The 18,316-nt window shown below is 38.0% G+C and overlaps 1 protein-coding gene across 3 annotated transcripts in view; it reads left to right on the forward strand.

The window, feature by feature from the left end:
• The window catches only part of KDM5B (lysine demethylase 5B), a 72,940-nt gene that overhangs the window by 29,302 nt on the left and 25,322 nt on the right, over positions 1-18,316 (forward strand). For all 3 annotated transcript variants that reach the window (XM_077772099.1, XM_077772098.1, XM_077772100.1), the window contains exons 5-14: positions 1,974-2,108; positions 4,157-4,253; positions 5,707-5,816; positions 7,601-7,759; positions 8,178-8,297; positions 10,275-10,433; positions 11,458-11,639; positions 13,181-13,343; positions 13,975-14,094; positions 15,489-15,683. In XM_077772099.1, the coding sequence (XP_077628225.1) occupies positions 1,974-2,108; positions 4,157-4,253; positions 5,707-5,816; positions 7,601-7,759; positions 8,178-8,297; positions 10,275-10,433; positions 11,458-11,639; positions 13,181-13,343; positions 13,975-14,094; positions 15,489-15,683 (1,440 nt within the window). The remainder of the gene's footprint in view (positions 1-1,973; positions 2,109-4,156; positions 4,254-5,706; positions 5,817-7,600; positions 7,760-8,177; positions 8,298-10,274; positions 10,434-11,457; positions 11,640-13,180; positions 13,344-13,974; positions 14,095-15,488; positions 15,684-18,316) is intronic.

The following is an 18,316-nucleotide window of genomic DNA, read 5'->3' on the forward strand; positions in this document are numbered from 1 at the left end:
GAAATGTGAAAGAGGCTAATTTATTTGTTCTTAATGTTTACTTATTTTGAGAGTGACTGGGGGAGGGGCAGAGAGAGACAGGGAGACAGAGGGTCCTTAGTAGGTTCTGCACTGACAGCAGAAAGCCCAGTGTGGGCCTTGAACTCACAAGCCTGAACCAAAGTTGGACACTTAAAAGACTGAGCCATCCAGGTGCCCCTAAAAGAATTTAATTTAGATGATAGGTAGGTTTTTTTTCCCATCTGCATGTTTTCATTAAATATACTCTAGGGGTGCCTGGTTGGCTCAGTTGGTTAAGTGTCCAAGTTTGGCTCAGGTCATGGTCTTACAGCTTGTGAGTTCAAGCCTTGCAGCAGGTTTTGTGCTGACAGCTCAGACCCTGGAGCCTGCTTTGGGTTCTGTGTCTCCCTCTCTCTCTCTGTCCCTTCCCTGCTCATGTTCTGTCTCTGTCTCTGTCTCTCTCAAAAATAAACATTAAAATTAAATATACTCTAAGTGCTCAATTTGAGGACTTGTTATAGAATGGAGGGTAGTATTTCATACTAATTTAGTTAGTATTTCCAGATGAAATCAATGTATGAATTTAATTAGAATGAGCAGAATACTTACTATACTTAAGTTGTTGTGCCAGTGGTAGATTTATTACTTGTTTAAGAGTATCAAATAATCTGTATCAGTATTTTTTTATAGTGCATCATATTTCTTAAATGTCAGGCATGGGTTTTCTTAATTACTCTGTTTTTGTTGTTTCCATCCCTCTTCTCTGGATTCTTTCTGCACATGTAGGGGGGAAAGAGCCAATAGTGAGACTGTATGGTAGTAATGGTACCCATAGAGCCAGGAGTTTTAGAAGATTATTATTTTACTGTATCTTAGTCCAACATAGATGATATACCTTAAGTAGTTACAGTTGGGAACCTGCTTTTATAAATGCTTCTTATGATAATTGTGAGTCCTATTATGAAGAAGTGTTACTTGAAATCCATATTAGATTCATTGGTGATATTTTGATGTTATTTTGTTTTGTTGTGCTGGCATTAAATACCCTCTATTAGCAAGCCTAGAATCATACTAAAAATAATCAAAGCAAGAGACTCTTGTCTGATCAGAACCAAAGTTATTGCTGTGGCTTACCTATTAACCTTTGCCGTGTGAGTTAGACCTTGTAGGAATATGTTGAATAAATGAAAGCACTAATAAGGGAGAACAGTTTAATCAGATTACCAATTTTCTCAGTTCAGATGATATCTTTTGATCATAGAACAATGCTAGTTTGAAAGTGCAGGATTTTAAAATTTAGAAAACCTATTGGATTCCATGTTTTATTCTAAACACTATAAAAAAATCAAATATTCTCAATATGGAAGGTCATTTTGGGAACTTACAAGGGGCCTTTTTTTAATGAAAAAAAAATTTTTTTTATGTTTACGTTTGAGAGAGAGCATGAGCAGGGGAGGGGTAGAGAGAGAGAGGGAGATACAGAATCAAAAGCAGGCTCCAGGCTGTCAGCATAGAGCCTGATGTGGGGGCTCAAACCCATGAACTGTAAGATCATGACCTGAGCTGAAGTCAATGCTTAACTGACTGAGCCACCCAGGTGCCCCTGTAAAGGGGCCTTTCTAACAGTTTGAGCCTTCAGTGAATTGACAGTTGCAAACAGGAGTAATTGCAAGTGGCTCATTGGGAGTGCCTTGAGCCTGCTGTGGTCTGGTGTAACCTGATAGCATGAACAGTTAAGTGAATTGAAGGAACACCATTCACCTGCTAAAAAATTGTTTAAGCTTTTATATGTGTGTGTGTGTGTGTCTATGATTGGGTAACTGCAGACTTGTGTTTATTTGAATTTTAAAAGTTTGGAGACTGTTTATGTTTCTGTGTAAACAATCGTAAAATATACCTTGCAAAATATGTTGAAATTCTTAAGATTAAAAAAGGAAGGGAAATTCATTAATGCCATTGTCCTTTATTTCTAGTGCCTGCAGAAGCCAAACCTGAGCACAGACACAAAGGACAAGGAGTACAAACCTCATGATATTCCCCAGAGGCAGTCTGTGCAGCCCTCAGAAACGTGCCCCCCCGCCCGACGAGCGAAACGAATGAGAGCAGAGGTGAGGACCTCATGCGGTTGTTCAGCAGAGTTCTTGAGCCCTGTCTTACACTGGGTTACTGTCACCTGTGTGTTCTTCGTAGTTTTGAACCTTGTTCACCTCGTAGAAGGATGCTATATGTATTCTGGCTTCTACAGTTGGGGGGACTGTCAAAGGGGTAAGGAGAACTCTTTCTAGGTTTATGCTGCCTGGATAGACAGCTGCTTAACTAACTGAGTTAGAAAGGACAGTCATTCATTGTGATGGTATATGGTTTGCCTGTTAGGTTTGCCTGTTAACTAATGAAATTAGGCATTGTTGTTGGATTAAGGCTAGGGGATAGAAAGCTAGGAACTGTTTTTTTGTTTTGTTTTGTTTTGTTTTGTTTTGTTTTTTATTCAGAGAGGTTAGAGGCTATTGAAAGCTGTATTCTTCAGAGTTCCTGAAAAGGAATTAGCAGATATTTATGCTAAGACAGAAAATAATTACACAGCATGGGGGTGGGGGCATTAAATTTATGAGATGAAATTAAAGTAGAACATGAGGGAAGATCAGGAGGAGAGAACTGAATGAGAAAGACAGTTTGCATCAAGATTTTTCTGCTCTGAGAGTTTTACTCTGGGTAAGAGAGAAGAATATTTTCACAGTTACCTTGTTTCCATGCACATGTGTCAAGGGGTATTCTTGCCTGGGTTGCTGGACATTTAAGTGTTAGGAGTCCATGATTAATGTATTGACGACATCTTAGAGCTGGGAAGCCTCACTGCATTAATCAGATGTCTAAAACAGTCTCTGGTTATTAGTAATTAGTGGTCACGATTAAAAAGGAACAATTTTGTTACCTGAGGAAAAGGGTATAAATAAGGCGATTATTTTTAACCTAGATAAGTTAGAGATATGGAAAAAATTTAAGGGCTCCATTTTTCTGAATTAAGACTGCCTCAGAATAGGAAAATATGGTTATTTGAAGTCCATAAGCATACTCTTAAAGTTCATCAGTCTAAAACTTCTCGTTTGAGCACATCTTGGCTTTAAATGTGTGAGACATGGGGCGCCTGGGTGGCTTAGTCGGTTAAGCGTCCGACTTTCGCTTAGGTCATGATCTCGCGGTTCGTGGGTTTGAGCCCCGCGTCGGGCTCTGTGCTCACTGCCAGCTCGGAGCCTGGAGGCTGTTTCAGTCTGTGACCCCCTCTCACTCTGACCCTCCCCTGCTCGCGCTGTCTCTCTCTCTCTCTCTCCTAGAAATAAATAAAACATTAAAAAAAAAATAAATGTGTGAGACATGCCGTACTGCTCTGGATACCTAGGTCTGCATAGATGAGACACACATAGCACCCTGGGAAAAGTTTTGTCTGCAGTGGACATCCTGAATGCATAGAAGTGAACACAGACAAAAATGATCAAGTGTAGTTTTACAAATACTTCGCAAAAGTTGTTTTGCTTTATTAATGAGTATTACCACTTGAAGAAACGTTAGAAGTTGAGACTGGCTTATTTACCCTCAATGATGGGGGGTGGGGAATCTTTAGCAATTTAGCAATGTTAGAAGAGTAGTTTGTAATAACAGTTATATAGAAGAATTAACAGAAAACTATTATGGAAACTTGAGTTTTCTATAAGCAACGGGCAGACTTTGGAAGAAGCTAGCAACCTCTTCTAGGCTAATAAATTATATTTATATAACTGTTAAAAGTTTGGCTTAGTGATGACTGAATAAAGCATGAGGTGGGTAGATGAGAACTGGAAAACTTCTAGGAGGAAAATAAGAGCTGTTCCCAATTCTGGTAGTGACATTTCCCCTAATTTGTTCCTGATCTTTTGGCTTTTCCCTATTTTTCTCACCTACCTAAGTGGAGATACTCTTGTAATCCCTAAGATTTTGGTTCATTCCTTAAATAATAGTAATTCTAAGGGCCGATTTCTCTTTTGGATGAGAGAGAAGCATGCTTTGAAGGTCTACTAATAAAGACAACTTATAAGATTATAGTCACCTTGAGATTTCAGTTGGATTTTAGAAAATTTCTTTTTTTTAAAGGAAATATTTATTATATATGACAATTTTTTTAAAGGCCATGAACATTAAAATAGAACCAGAAGAGACAGCAGAAGCCAGAACTCATAACTTGAGACGACGAATGGGTTGTCCCACTCCAAAATGTGAAACTGGTAAGAAAGTTTATCCATGAGTATGAAAGAAGCAAAAAGTAAATAAGTACAAATACTATTCATTTGTTAATTAAGGAAACAGTGTAGCAACTATTAAATACTAATCAGTGGGTTGGGCCTTGAAATTAAATCTTAAAATATGTTAATGTCCCCGTTCTCTGTCGTTAGTGACCAGTAGAAGTAAACAGAGGACTATATGCATATTAGAAATACGATTGAGTTTCCCTTCAGTCACTAATTGCTACTTTGAAATTTGGTTACATGGTATTCATTGAAAAGAAGTGATTTATGAGAAGCATAAGTGCCTTTGACTGGATATCTGATGTTTATTTCAGGCATGGCAGGCTGACGTGCTTTTTCAAATCTGAATTTTAGTTGATAATTGCTTGACTGGCCATTGCTTGATGTTAGTCACCGAAAGATAAGTTTAGGACTAAAAAGCTGTAAGAGAAGGTTTAAATCCTGTATAAGCAGGCACTTACAAATGAAGGAGTTATTAAAATTGGTTGTTCTTAGTGATTGGTGAGTTATTGGAAAGGCAGCACAATATCTAATGAAGGTAGATGGATTTTTAAAAATATAGATCTGAGGGGCGCCTGGGTGGCTTAGTCGGTTAAGCGTCCGACTTTCGCTTAGGTCATGATCTCACGGTTCGTGGGTTCGAGCCCCGCGTCGGGCTCTGTGCTGACTGCCAGCTCAGAGCCTGGGGCCTGTTTCAGTCTGTGACTCCCTCTCTCTCTGACCCTCCCCTGTTCACGCTGTCTCTCTCTCTCTCTCCTAGAAATAAATAAAACATTAAAAAAATATATATATATAGATCTGAATTAAATCCTGGTTTAACCACTAACTAGTTATATGACCTTCAGTATTTTTTGACTTCTTTAAATGTCCATCTTCTTATCCTTGAAATGGATTTGTTGCAAAGGGTTGAATAATTCATGGAAAGCATTTAGCACAGCACCTACTAGAGGATAGTTCAGTAATTGATAGCTAGTGTTTTAGCCAAGATTCTCAGTCTTTGGAACCAGGAAGTTGGGGTAGTAAATATCATAGGTTATGGAGGGATAATCTGTATTGTGGAAGAGAGGTGACTGGTGAGCTGTTAGTCTCTTATAGTAAAGATCAGGAGGAACCTGCTTTCCTCAATATATGTTATGTCTCGGTAACATATTGTTAAGACCACATCTTCAGCTCCTATTTTAAAAGCTCACAAACCGAGCAACATCTCTGGAAGTACCCACATTGAAATGTTGTGAGAGTTTGCTTTTATCATGAAGTAATGAGCACTTAGCCCTCGAACAGGGCAACAGTGGGTGCTGCTGCTCCAGTGAAAAGAAGCAACAAAATTGTGTTTGTGTCCTGTGTGTGCTTGGGGTAAGGAGAGGTGAGAGGTGAGGGAGCAAGATGAGCAAATTTTAGTACCAGAAGAGCTAACTCAGACTGCCTCTTACAGAGAGAGAAATGAAAAGCATCGTCAAGCAAGAACCCATTGAGAAGAAAGAGTACATTGTAGAAAGTGAGAAGGAAAAACCCAAGAGCCGATCTAAAAAAACCACCAATGCTGTGAGTTGACATGTTTAAACACTTTTATTCCCCAGTTATCCTTTTGTGCCTTACTTAGGACTGCTAGCTTAGAGTGTGACAGAAGTCCTTTTCATGTTAGTGTATAGTATCTTTTTAATTGAGAAAATACACAAATGCGTTATGAAGCAAGGGGGGAGTTGACAGCCATTTTTCTGGAGTCCATTCAATTTAGACACAAATAATGGTGAACTTGATTATATATGGAATGTTCATAAATCAATAGATCACCTCCAAATGAGCTGAAAGCTAGATCAAAAATCAAATTGATGTTTTCCAACTTTACAACAAGGAATGAAAAGGAAGATAGGAAAAAGGAAGGAAAAGGAAAGGAGTGGGGGGAATAGGAATTGAGCACCAGCAAGCGTTGGAGGACTAGGTGACCATTTACTCAAATGGAAACTTAAAAGTAAAGCTTGAAGACATTGCAGAGGATCTGGTTGCTTTTCTTCTCTGCCCTCTTCTGAGAGCCCTGTGAGTAGCTTGACAAGTGCTTTTTATCTTGGAATTTGAAATTATTTCAATTAAGTGTCCTATTCATGAGTACCATCTCCTACCCCCACCACCAAGAAAAAAAAATACAATCAGAAAGTGATCAGTACCTAGGTTTTTATTTGCTACAACAAAAAAGACGGAAAAAGTGAGACTACCTGATTAGTTGAATTAGCTTTCCATATTTATTGGAAATGTATTAGTTTACAAGGGCTGCCGTAAAAAAGTACCACAGACTAGTTTAAACAACAGAATTTATTTTCTACGTTTCTGGAGGCTGCAAGTCTAAGATCAAGGTGTCTGTAGGGTGGATTTTTTTTCTAAGGCCTCTCTACTTGGCTTGTAGATGGTCCTCCTGTCCCTGTATGTTCACGTGGCTTTCCTCTGCACACGTCTGTGTCCCTACCTCCTCTTCATGAATACAAACCATTGGGTTAGGGCCCACTCATTATGATCTCATTTTCCTGTAATTAACCTCTTTAAAGACCCTGGTTCCAAATCCAGTCACATTCTGAGGTACTGGGAGTTAGGACTTCAGGATATGAATTTTGGGGGAAACACAGTAGAGCCTGTAACTGATAATAACTATGTATTTTATTTTTATCACTGTGTATTTGGGGAACTTCTTAACCATGAATTCCTAAATAGAATATAAAGTAAATTAATGTGTTTAATTAACTTAAACGCTTCTCTTTCCTTTTAAACATGGCAAAATTGAATTTTTTTAAGTTCTATTTTTGGTTAAGCTGATAACTTATTACCATTTTAGATTATCATTCTCTAAACCACTAAAAGCTAGATATCTTAGTAATAAACTTTAACTAAAACACACAACTGAAAAAGTTTAAAGATTATACTTTAGAGTTGGGAACGTATTAAGCATTGTGAAATATCTGTTAAAAAAGGCGAAGCATTTTTATTTAGAATGGGGTGCCTGAGGGGCTCAGTCAGTTAAGCATCCAACTCTTGATTTTGGTTCAGATCATGGTCTCATGGTTTGTGGGATCAAGCCCTGCATCAGGATCTGTGCTGACAGCATGGAGCCTGCTTGGGATTCTCTCTCTTTCCCTCTCTCTGCCCTTCCTGCTTATGAACATGCACACACACTTGTCTCAAAATAAAAAAATAAAATACCTCTTAAAGAGGGTGAAGCATTTTCATTTGAAAGAGGATGGAGAAACTAGATTGTGCTAACCATTTCATTCTTAGAATTTCACAAAATCATATAGTAGCTCATGTACCTTTGTTTTTTGTACCTATTTTTATTGCTACAGGTGGATCTCTATGTCTGCCTCTTATGTGGCAGTGGCAATGATGAAGACCGGCTTCTCTTGTGTGATGGGTGTGATGACAGCTATCACACCTTTTGCTTGATCCCACCTCTCCATGATGTTCCCAAGGGAGACTGGAGGTGTCCTAAGTGTTTAGCTCAGGTAAGAATTAAAGGCAGAGATAGCATTAGAGGATTTCCTTCAGAATATTTTTTTCCTTGCTTTTGGGTTTTAGATTTAGTAATTGATAACAATGATGGTCAAAAAAAAAAAATTGGGCTGGACTTGAATAGTAAGGTCTTGACAGTGAGTTTTACAGCCATGCAAGGAGCTAAGAGGCAGAAAAAAATTTAACTACACTTAAATTGTGTTTTTCATTTAAGAAAGCATCGCACGCTCTTTGCAAAAAGTCTTAAAGACTGAATGACTTAAAAAAAAGTATGATTTTACAATCAATAGGTAACAGTTATTTTGATGTATATCCATTCAGCTTTTTTCCTAATTTAAACAACTATTTAAATAATCCATTTTTAAATATATATAAATAAAAATATTTTTCCCTTCTTTTTCTTTTTGGCAGGAGTGTAGTAAGCCACAAGAAGCATTTGGCTTTGAACAAGCAGCCAGGGACTATACCCTCCGTACTTTTGGGGAAATGGCAGATGCGTTCAAATCTGATTATTTCAACATGCCAGTCCACGTATGTATATACATACTGCTTTGATACAGAATTTTAATAACCTTTGTAGAAAGATGTATCTGAAGACAAAGTTGACTTGATGTTTACTTATGATAGTCATTGTTATGTATAGTGAACCTTTCATTTGTTTGGTGGTATTAAAATTCCACAGTACTTTAAAATACATCCTGATTTTTCACTTGGTTTCTCCAAAGATGGGCTTTTCCACACAAATCAAACAGTAGCAGTAACAGAATATTAGTAAAAAAAAAAAAAAAACCCAACAAAAAACCAAAACCCATCAGCAATGCTTTCAGCTGAACAGATGTAATTTAAAGAAAACTTTACAGGGGCCCCTGGGGGGCTCAGTGGGTCAAGCATCCTACTCTTGGTTTTGGCTCAGGTCATGATCTCCCAGTTTGAGTCCCACATTGGGCTCTGCGCTGACAGTGCAGAGCCTGCTTGGGGTTCTCTCTCTCCCTGTCCCATGCAGTCTCTCTCTCTCTTTTCCAAAATAAATACACAAACTATACAACAAAAAAGGAGAGCTGTCAGTGTTTAGTAGGACATATTAAAAAGGAAAAAAGCTTTGCAGTGTACTGAATGACCTCTGCGTGTGGGCGGCGTGCTCTGCGTATGTTGTTATAAGTATTACCAGCTTTAGGGTGAGTTCATTTTAAATTCTCCTTTATGCTCTTAGAAGCATAAGCATGTTTCATTCAGCATTTAATGTTCCATCAAGTGAGTATACCATACATAATTAAATGATTTTCTACCTTAATTCTAGACACTTAGGCTGTGTTTTTTCTTACATACCAACAAAGTGCTATAGCAAACACTTCATACGTGTAGATTTCTTTAGTTGGATTATTTTCTAGAGACGCTTACTGAGGTTAGATGAAAGCATTTTCCCTCCACTTTAATGGCTTTATCATTTATGGCAATGTATGAGTGAACCCTGAGAACACTAACATTAGCTGTTAAGTTACTTAAAATGTTTGCCTATTTGATAGGCATAAATTCAAAATATGCTCCTTTGAATTTTAAGTTCCTTTGACTCCTCATACAGTGTATTATTTTCTGGTATGTTTGCTTCACCAGTCCTGGTGGTGTGCGTGTGACCTCTTCTATTTGTGCTTAGTTTTTTATTTTACTTAGAAGATAAGGACCTTGAGGGATAGCATTTAAGTTACCTGTCTCTAGACTTGCATCAGATTAACAGCAGATCCTAGACACTTGGGCTGGTTGCTCTTTGTGCTGCTGCAGAGTAATTGTTCTTTTTGTTCATATTTGCACTTTTTCTTCCTGGCTCCTACACTCCCATCATCCAGACCTAGTGAAAGGTGCACCCAGGTAATGTGTTTGAATACCTCTCAAGGATAAAGCATTGTTCACACACAGCTGTTATTACTGTGTAATAGTGACCCAAGTTATGTATTCTATTTCCCGTACAGAAAAACATCTCTAGTTGTTGAATGTCAGAATTTGGTTTCCTTGATTACCTTTCAGAGTAGTAGCCAGATTGGTGATAGAGGAACATGAACTCCTTTTTTTTTTAAATTGTTCTTAATGTTTATTTCTGAGAGAGAGACAGCATGAGCAGGGGAGGGTCAGAGAGAGACGGAGATACAGAATCTGAAGCAGGCTCCAGGCTCTGAGCTGTCAGCACAGCACCCGACATGGGCCTCGAACCCATGAACTGTGAGATCATGACCTGAGCCGAAGTTGGATGCTCAACTGATGAGCCACCCAGGCACCCTAAGGAACAAAAAATTCTTAATCAGTACTTATTCTTTTAGTAATACAGTTGCTTTTAGAAAATAATGTCTGTGTCTGAGCTTCCGGGAATCATTGTGGAACATTATGGTTGTAATTTTTCTTAGGGTTCTATCCTCTGATTCCTGTCATTTAGCTAATCTCTTCAGATTGGTCATGAGTGGTTTGTGAGTATCTGAGAAAAAATTCATTTTTTTCTCTTCCTCATTGTTTTGTTTCCAGATGGTTCCTACAGAACTGGTTGAGAAAGAATTTTGGCGATTGGTAAGCACTATTGAAGAGGATGTCACAGTAGAATATGGAGCTGATATCGCTTCAAAAGAATTTGGCAGTGGCTTTCCTGTCCGAGATGGGAAAATCAAACTTTCACCTGAAGAGGAGGTAGGCTTTAGCTGTGAGGCACTTATATTTCGAGGAGAGCCCTGCAGTTAAAGTGATAGTTCAGCATATCCAGCATATCCTTATCTAAAGGGCATAGTACAGGATTCATAGCCTTACTGCAGAGATGTGTAGTTGGAACTTGAGTTATTAATTAAAATTCTTTTTCATTGGTTTAAAGTAATATTTATGATTGCTTTCAGCACATTTTTGATTACTAGAGTTTTAATGATTTCTAGAAAAGTAGAAAGAGCCCACAGAACCGTTCTAGTCCCAGCTATTCTCCACGTTGTGGTGATGTGGGGAGATACTTAACTTCCCTTTGCCTTCAGTCTGTGACTTTGGTTTCTCCTTCTGAAGACAGTTTGAGAGATTGGGACCAGACCTATTTATCTTTGAACTTTAGTGTTTAGGAGTCTAGTGTTTTCCACAATAGCAAACTTCTAGGAGGGTTTCTATTTCTATCCTAATAGGAAGTCAGATTTTTTTTTAAAACCTTTTTGAAGTCTAACATATACCTAGAAATGTACATAATCGTGTGCACAGCTTGATGATGATTTTTCACAACCTGAATACACCCATATAACCAGCACTAGAGCAAGAATAAGGATGTGACCTATATTTACCATACCTTACCCCTGAAGTTCCCCTTCGTCCCCGCTCTTGTCCTGCCTACCCTGTCTCAGGACACCACTATCCTGACTTGGACCACCATAGATTAGTTAGCTTGCTTTTGAACTCGATATAAACAGACTCATATGATGTATTTCCTTTGTAGCCAGAACAAAGGGGGTGAGCAGATAAAGAAGTATATACTATATGAGTTCATTTATGTAAAGTTCAGAACTGAGCAGAAGTAATACATGAACGTCTAGAAAGTCAGCATAGTGGTCTCCCCTCCTTTCCTCTGACCCCAACCTTTTTATTTTGAAGACTGTTTTCAGCCAGCTTTTTGAAACATTCAGAATCTAAAATGTTGGCATGATATTGCTAAACCTTTGTACCTTTTTTGCTTCCTTCTTTTTAGGAGTATCTTGATAGTGGCTGGAATTTGAACAATATGCCAGTGATGGAGCAGTCTGTCCTTGCTCACATTACCGCTGATATATGTGGCATGAAACTTCCTTGGTTATATGTGGGAATGTGCTTTTCTTCATTCTGTTGGCATATTGAAGACCACTGGAGCTATTCAATTAACTACCTGCACTGGTAAGGAGTTCCAAGTGACCTGCAAATGGTGGCAAGCGGGCTGGAAACTCTCCTTTTCATGTCCGATGTGTCCTAACTCTTTAACTGTGTCTGGAGAGTAACGAGATATTTTTTCCCCTTAAGTTTTCACTACTGTTTGAACAGGCATCTTAACAAGTTAAGGCAGTGGTTCCTAAGGATTCCTGGGAAATCCATAAATCCCCTGAAATTGTACCCACACTGTTTTTCAGGTATAACATGTTTCTGCAGAGAGGGTAGACAGATTTTAGTGAAAGAAATCTTAATTCCTGGGAAGATGAAAAAGCACCGAGTGTTGCCCGTACTGTGGAAAAATCCCATTCCATGGCAGTGGCAGCTCAGATACCCTTTGGAAGCGCAGTGAGGTATGGGTGCCAGAGTCCAGGTCCTTGGAACTGCCAGCTTCCGTTTTGTGGTGCTGAGGGCTGGCATCATTACACCTAGTGGAATGGGCTTCCTCAGCCAGCGCACGTGTGCGTGGTGCAAGGATGCGGCTATTTGGACTCTTTTACTTTTTACACTCTAACCAAAGCCATTTCTTCTTTCACATCTGTTTTTACCCCTTCTGTTTCCCTTGCTTTTCTAAGTACAGAAATATTTGAAGATCTGTAACTCACTTAAATCCCCACACAAGGAATTTGAGAATATACCACAAGAAAGAGGGAGTTGGCAAAAATATATGTGGAGCATCAGTTCTGCTTCTCTAGGCAATTGCTCCCAGCTGTAAAATGAAGATTAAATTTACCATACCTCACAGGAATGTTACAGATTAATTGGTCGACAGTTTAAAGTGCTTTGAAGAATAAGAGTTCTTTAGAAATGCTAATTACCTTATTAGTGTTTGATTTAACCTTGCCTGTCAGAATGGACAAGGGAAAAGGAAGATGGAGAATTGCCATCCCCTGTCATTTACGATAAGAAATTGTGGTAACCACATATCCTGTAGCTTAACAGGATATCGTATATTCTTAGAAATTTTAGATATTTTATAGTTTCTAAAGGCTCAGATAAAAATGGGAGTGAGGAGAGGGACCTCAGACAGAAAGTCTCCTGTGCAAATTCTATACATTTGAAGGGGGGAAATGCATTACATATGTCCAGATCACATTTCTTTTCTTTTAAAAAAATTTTTTTTATTGTTTATTTATTGTTGAGAGAAAGACACACACACATAGTGTGAGCAGGGGAGGGGCAGAGAGAGAGGGAGACATAGAATGTGAAGCAGGCTCCAGGCTCTGAGCTTGTCAGCACAGAGCCCGATGTAGGGCTCAAACTCACAAGCTGTGAGATAATGACCTAAGCTGAGGTCGGACGCCCAACCGACTGAGCCACCCAGGCGCTCCCAGATCACATTTCTAATGACACTGAGAACATTCCTTTGTAGCATAATCTTACAGAGCAGGGTCTGAAATGTATGACTTGTGAACCAGTTTGTTTGTGTTCTTGCAGACTGATTTTTTTCTAATGAAATTTCATGTTTATGTATTTCTTGAGATTGATTTATTTTTATAATCTGTTTTTAGGGGTGAGCCAAAAACCTGGTATGGAGTCCCAGGGTATGCTGCCGAGCAGCTAGAAAATGTGATGAAGAAACTAGCTCCAGAGCTCTTTGTGTCCCAGCCAGATCTTCTCCATCAGCTTGTGACCATCATGAACCCCAATACCCTGATGACTCATGAAGTGCCTGTATGTCCTGGGTCAATCTGCCTGCCACTCAGGCTTGATTAACTTCCACTTCTCTTCTCTTACTCGGATTTTTATGCATTGATTTGGGTATATGTGTTCCATACCATAACTGGGTAGCAGAAACAACTGTTGGGTGTGATTGGCTACTATCCTGCAGTAAGCCAGTAGGACTAGATCCTTGGACACCATAAAAACTAACTTGTTGCAGCTAATAACTAGGTTGCCAAGCAGCCATATTTTGCAAATACTAAGTGTGATGTCTTTTTTTTTTTTTTTCCAGTTTCTAATTCAGGCTTTCTAAACTATAATTTTTCTTTAATTAAAGAAAATATTAAATTAATATTATAGCTAATATTTAGAAAGATATGTCCTAATTCTGGATATAGCCCAGTTGTTGTAGTAAAAGCCATGTTTTCTATTCAGATGCTAATAATCAACCCTAATAGTCTGAGATACTACTCCATCTTGTGACAGAAATGAGTATCTCTGTGATTATTCTATCATAGTTCCTTTATTATGGCTCACTTTTAATTGGCAGAAAGCTTCCCTTTCTGGAGACTTAATCTGATAGTCTGTGTCCAGATTATCTTTCACGAATGTCGCTAAAAGTCTCCAATTTCTGTCTTTTTAGGTTTACCGAACTAATCAGTGTGCTGGGGAGTTTGTGATTACATTTCCGAGAGCCTACCACAGTGGTTTTAATCAAGGTTTTAATTTTGCTGAGGCTGTTAACTTCTGCACTGTTGATTGGGTATGTAATTAGGACTTAGACTTTTCAAATGTATTGTTTTCCTACAGAAATAGTATATAATACTTTAAAAGCTTTCATGTGTATGGTTGCTTAAACCTGTTGCTGCTCAAATGCCTGGTTTACAGATTGTTTACCATCCATAATGAGATAAAGCACGTGGCACCACACTGTAAATCAAGCCTGTACTAATGAAGCACACTACTGGGTTCAGCTGATAGGTTTTTCTTCTGTAAAAGTGAGACTTAGTGAATAAATGAGTCTGTTGATAAACATTTTGGGTGGAATTCAGTATTTCATTGCAAACTCATAACAAACAGTTCAGTCTTAAGACTGTACAGCACTAACTTAAATGATCTACAACACAGCAGGTTTCAGTGATGGCATTTGGTTTTAGTTGTAGATTTTTTTTTAATGTTTGTTTATTTTGAGAGAGAGAGAACGTGAGTGGGCGAGAGGGAGAGAGAGAATCCCAAGCAGGCTCCTCAATGTCAGCACAAAGCCTATGTGGGCTTAATCCCATGAGCCACAAGGTCATGATGTGGGCCAAAACCCAGGTGCCTTGTAAAGTAGAATTTTTATGCTAGTATTAATACTTTTCATTTACATAAAAAGATGTAGTTTAAGTGTGTGATATTAAATCTAATGAATTATAACTTTGTTTCAATGCTTTATTGAGTAATAGTACTACCTGTATCTAAAATTACTTTCTGTTCTAGTTTGGAGCATTATTATTTCCTGAAGTAGGTTAACCTGCACTGCTTCAGCATAGTTGTTTCAGGAAATGTGTGAATTCATATGTCCAGTTAGATTTTACATTGTTGTAGACATTAATACATTGTTAATACATTTGGTTTCTTTAAGTTTATTTGTAACCAACGTAGGGCCTGAACTCATGACCCTGAGATCAAGAGTTGCATGCTCTTCTGATTGAGCCAGCCAGGCACCTAAGTACATGTTTTTTTGTTTGTTTGTTTTTTTTAATTTCTGAGAGAGACAGCATGAATAGGGGAGGGTCCGAGAGAGAGGGAGACACAGAATCCAAAGCAGGCTCCAGGCTCTGAGCTAGCTGTCAGCACAGAGCCCAATGCGGGGCTTGAACCCACGAACCGTGATATCATGAACTGAGCCGAAGTCGGACGCTTAACTGACTGAGCCACCCATGTGCCCCCATTGGGTTTTTTAACTGCCTAATATGCCAGATCTTTGAGGCACAAAGATTAAAAAAAAAAAAAAAAAAAAGGCCCAAGGCCTCTTAAAGGCTAGTTTTAGGGTTGATATATGTATTATGGCCCAGAATATCATATTTAGTCATTTGGTAATGGTCAGAAGTCTTTGGAAATAGGAAGGAGAAAGATGAATGAATGTCATGTATTGTCCTTTGTCTTTTGACCCAGCTGCCATTAGGCCGACAGTGTGTGGAGCATTATCGCTTGCTTCACCGCTATTGTGTATTTTCCCACGATGAGATGATTTGCAAGATGGCTTCCAAGGCTGATGTACTGGATGTCGTAGTGGCTTCAACTGTTCAGAAAGACATGGCCATTATGATTGAGGATGAGAAAGCTTTAAGAGAAACTGTCCGTAAATTGGTAAGGTTCTGGAATCCTCCTAATTGCAGATCTCTGGGCTTTACTTAGTAAAATTCTTACACATGTTGTTAATGCCATTTTAAGAGTCTTGTCTTAGTCTAATTTCCTTTAAGATCATCCTGGAGAGCTGTATTAGTATCTCTTTGTGGTTTTAATTTCTACTTCTCTAATGGCTACTGATATTATTGAACATCTTATCATGTATGTACTTACTATTTGTATATGTATCTCTGGGGTGAAGTGTCTATTCAGATGTTTTGTCCCAGCCCCCTTTTTATTGGATTGTTGTGAGATTTCTGTTTATTCTAGAGACCAGTCCTTTATCAAATACGTGTTCTGCAAATATTTTCTTCTAGTCAGTGACTTGTCTTCATTCTCAAAGCAGTGTCTTTCTAATAGCAGAAGTTTATTTTGATGAAGCTCAATTAAGCAGTTGTTTCTTTTTTGTATCTCTTTTATGTCCTTAAGAAATCGTACCTAACCCAAAGTCACAAAGACTTTCTCCTGTGTAGTCCATCAGCTAGAATTTTTAGTTTTAAGCTTTAAGTATAAATCTTTAATTCATCTCAAGTAATTTTTATTTATGGTTCAAGGTGTGGTTTGGGATGACTCTCTTCTACCTGTGGGTGTCTCATTGCTTTAGCACCAGGTCTTGAGAAGACTTCTTTTTCCGTGGAAATGCCCGGGCACCTTTGTGTTGATATTCATTTCACTTCTTTGGGTCTATTTCTATGCTCTGTTTTATTCTCTTAATTTATGCATTTGTCTATTGCTGTTACCATATGGTATTGATTACTATTAACTTTGTAATAAATCTTGAAATGAGGTAGTGTGAGTCTTGCAGCTTTGTTCATTTTAAAAATTGGTTTGGTTATCTTAGTTCTTTTGCTTTACATATAAATTTGAGGATTGGCTTCTTGATTCTTACCAAAAAACTGGTTAGGCTTTCATGGGAACTCCATTAAGTCCACGACTATAGTTGGAGAATTGATATCTTAACAGTGTTGACTCTTCCAGTTCATGGACATAGCATAGCCACCATTTATTTAAGTCATCTTTATTTCATTCATTCAGTATTTTGTAGATTGCAGCGCACAGATCTTACACATGTTTTCTTGGGTTTATAATAATATACTTTGGTTTTTTTAAATACTGTTATAAATGATACTTAATTTTTATTTCAAATGGTTTATTGCTAGTATATACAAATATAATTGACCTCTGTATATTGACTACTTGTATCCTGCAACCTTGCAAAAACTCAGTTGTTTATTAGCTTTTTTAAGATTGTTTTGGGACAGTGGTATCTGCAAATAAATAGTTACATTGATTTTTTTTTTTTTAAGTGTGCCTTTTTAGATAGAATCCTTGAATGTTGGCTCCCTGAAGCCTGTACAGATCAACATCAGCTTGCTCACCTTCCCCTGATATTTTACAGCTAGGTACAACAATGCCCAGTGGATTTAAGCACCTTTACCAAGGTCTTATATCACTAATGGTAACTCATTTTTGGAGCTTTGAGAACTTAAAATTTTTTTCTAGATGTAGAAATTTACAAACTAAAATTGGGCAAACTGTATATGAGTCATTCTCAAGTAAAATCCGTAAAGTTGGTCCTTACTCTCATTTTAAATAAAATTGTAACCATTTTTACCTCAAAGTTTTTTTAAATGATCAGTTCCAGTTTAAAACCAAAATTCATCCATTAGTGGTTTCCTTACACTCTTCTGTTCCTGTTGGTCCATGTTATCAGGAAGTAAAATGATCAAAAGGTTAAAATACAGAGTAACAGCAAAACAAAGGAGCTTGGTGGCTCATAAATTGACTTAATCAATTAGTTTCTGGCATTCTCATGGTTAGATCTGGATTCCCTTTCAGATAAAGAGAAAAGCTGGTAAAAGCTTGATCTCTGAGTGACAAAAGTGTATTCTAGGAGGGCCCTCTAGGTGTCAGGTGGTACAAACTGCAGTTGAAATTTACTGGTTCAGTATCTTAATTTCTTGATACTATTTAAATTAGGAAATGCTTTATTATGACTCTGGTCTTTATTGTATGTTTTTCTAACACTCTGGATAAATAATATCCCTTTAGATAACTTTTTCATGTAAAAGCTCATCTACCACTAAGCATCTTCCCATCAATAATCCCTTCATGAGAGTCTTCATTTTTCTTCCTTTTTCTTACTTTTGTTCTTTTTATAGATTCTCTGGCAGTATTATTTTGAAGTCCTACATAATATTCCTCTGAAGTAGAAAGTATATATGTTCCTTTTTCTCTTATCTCTTATCTATATACAAACTATGGGCAGAGCCAATTTGGAGTAGAATAAATAGCTAATGTCAGTAGTTTATAATCCTACAAACTGTTTTTGTATATACTGATATATACTCTGAGGCCCAAACATGAGGGCCTACCTTGTCCAAAAAGTGGTTCTCTCTAAACAAATGAGGTACTTTACCTTGCCCATCGTTGCTAGGTCATTGTTATTTGTGTTCCACACATTTTTAATCATGCACTCCCATTTTGGTAAGGCTCCCTCACCCACTTCCTTCCTTCCTCCCTCCCTCCCTCCCTTCCCTGCTTCCTTGTCAAGTTGGTTTCCATATAACACCCAGTGCGCATCCCAACAAGTG

This window comes from Crocuta crocuta, unplaced genomic scaffold (assembly GCF_008692635.1).
Source record: "Crocuta crocuta isolate KB4526 unplaced genomic scaffold, BGI_CrCroc_1.0 scaffold318, whole genome shotgun sequence".
Lineage (NCBI taxonomy): Eukaryota > Metazoa > Chordata > Mammalia > Carnivora > Hyaenidae > Crocuta > Crocuta crocuta.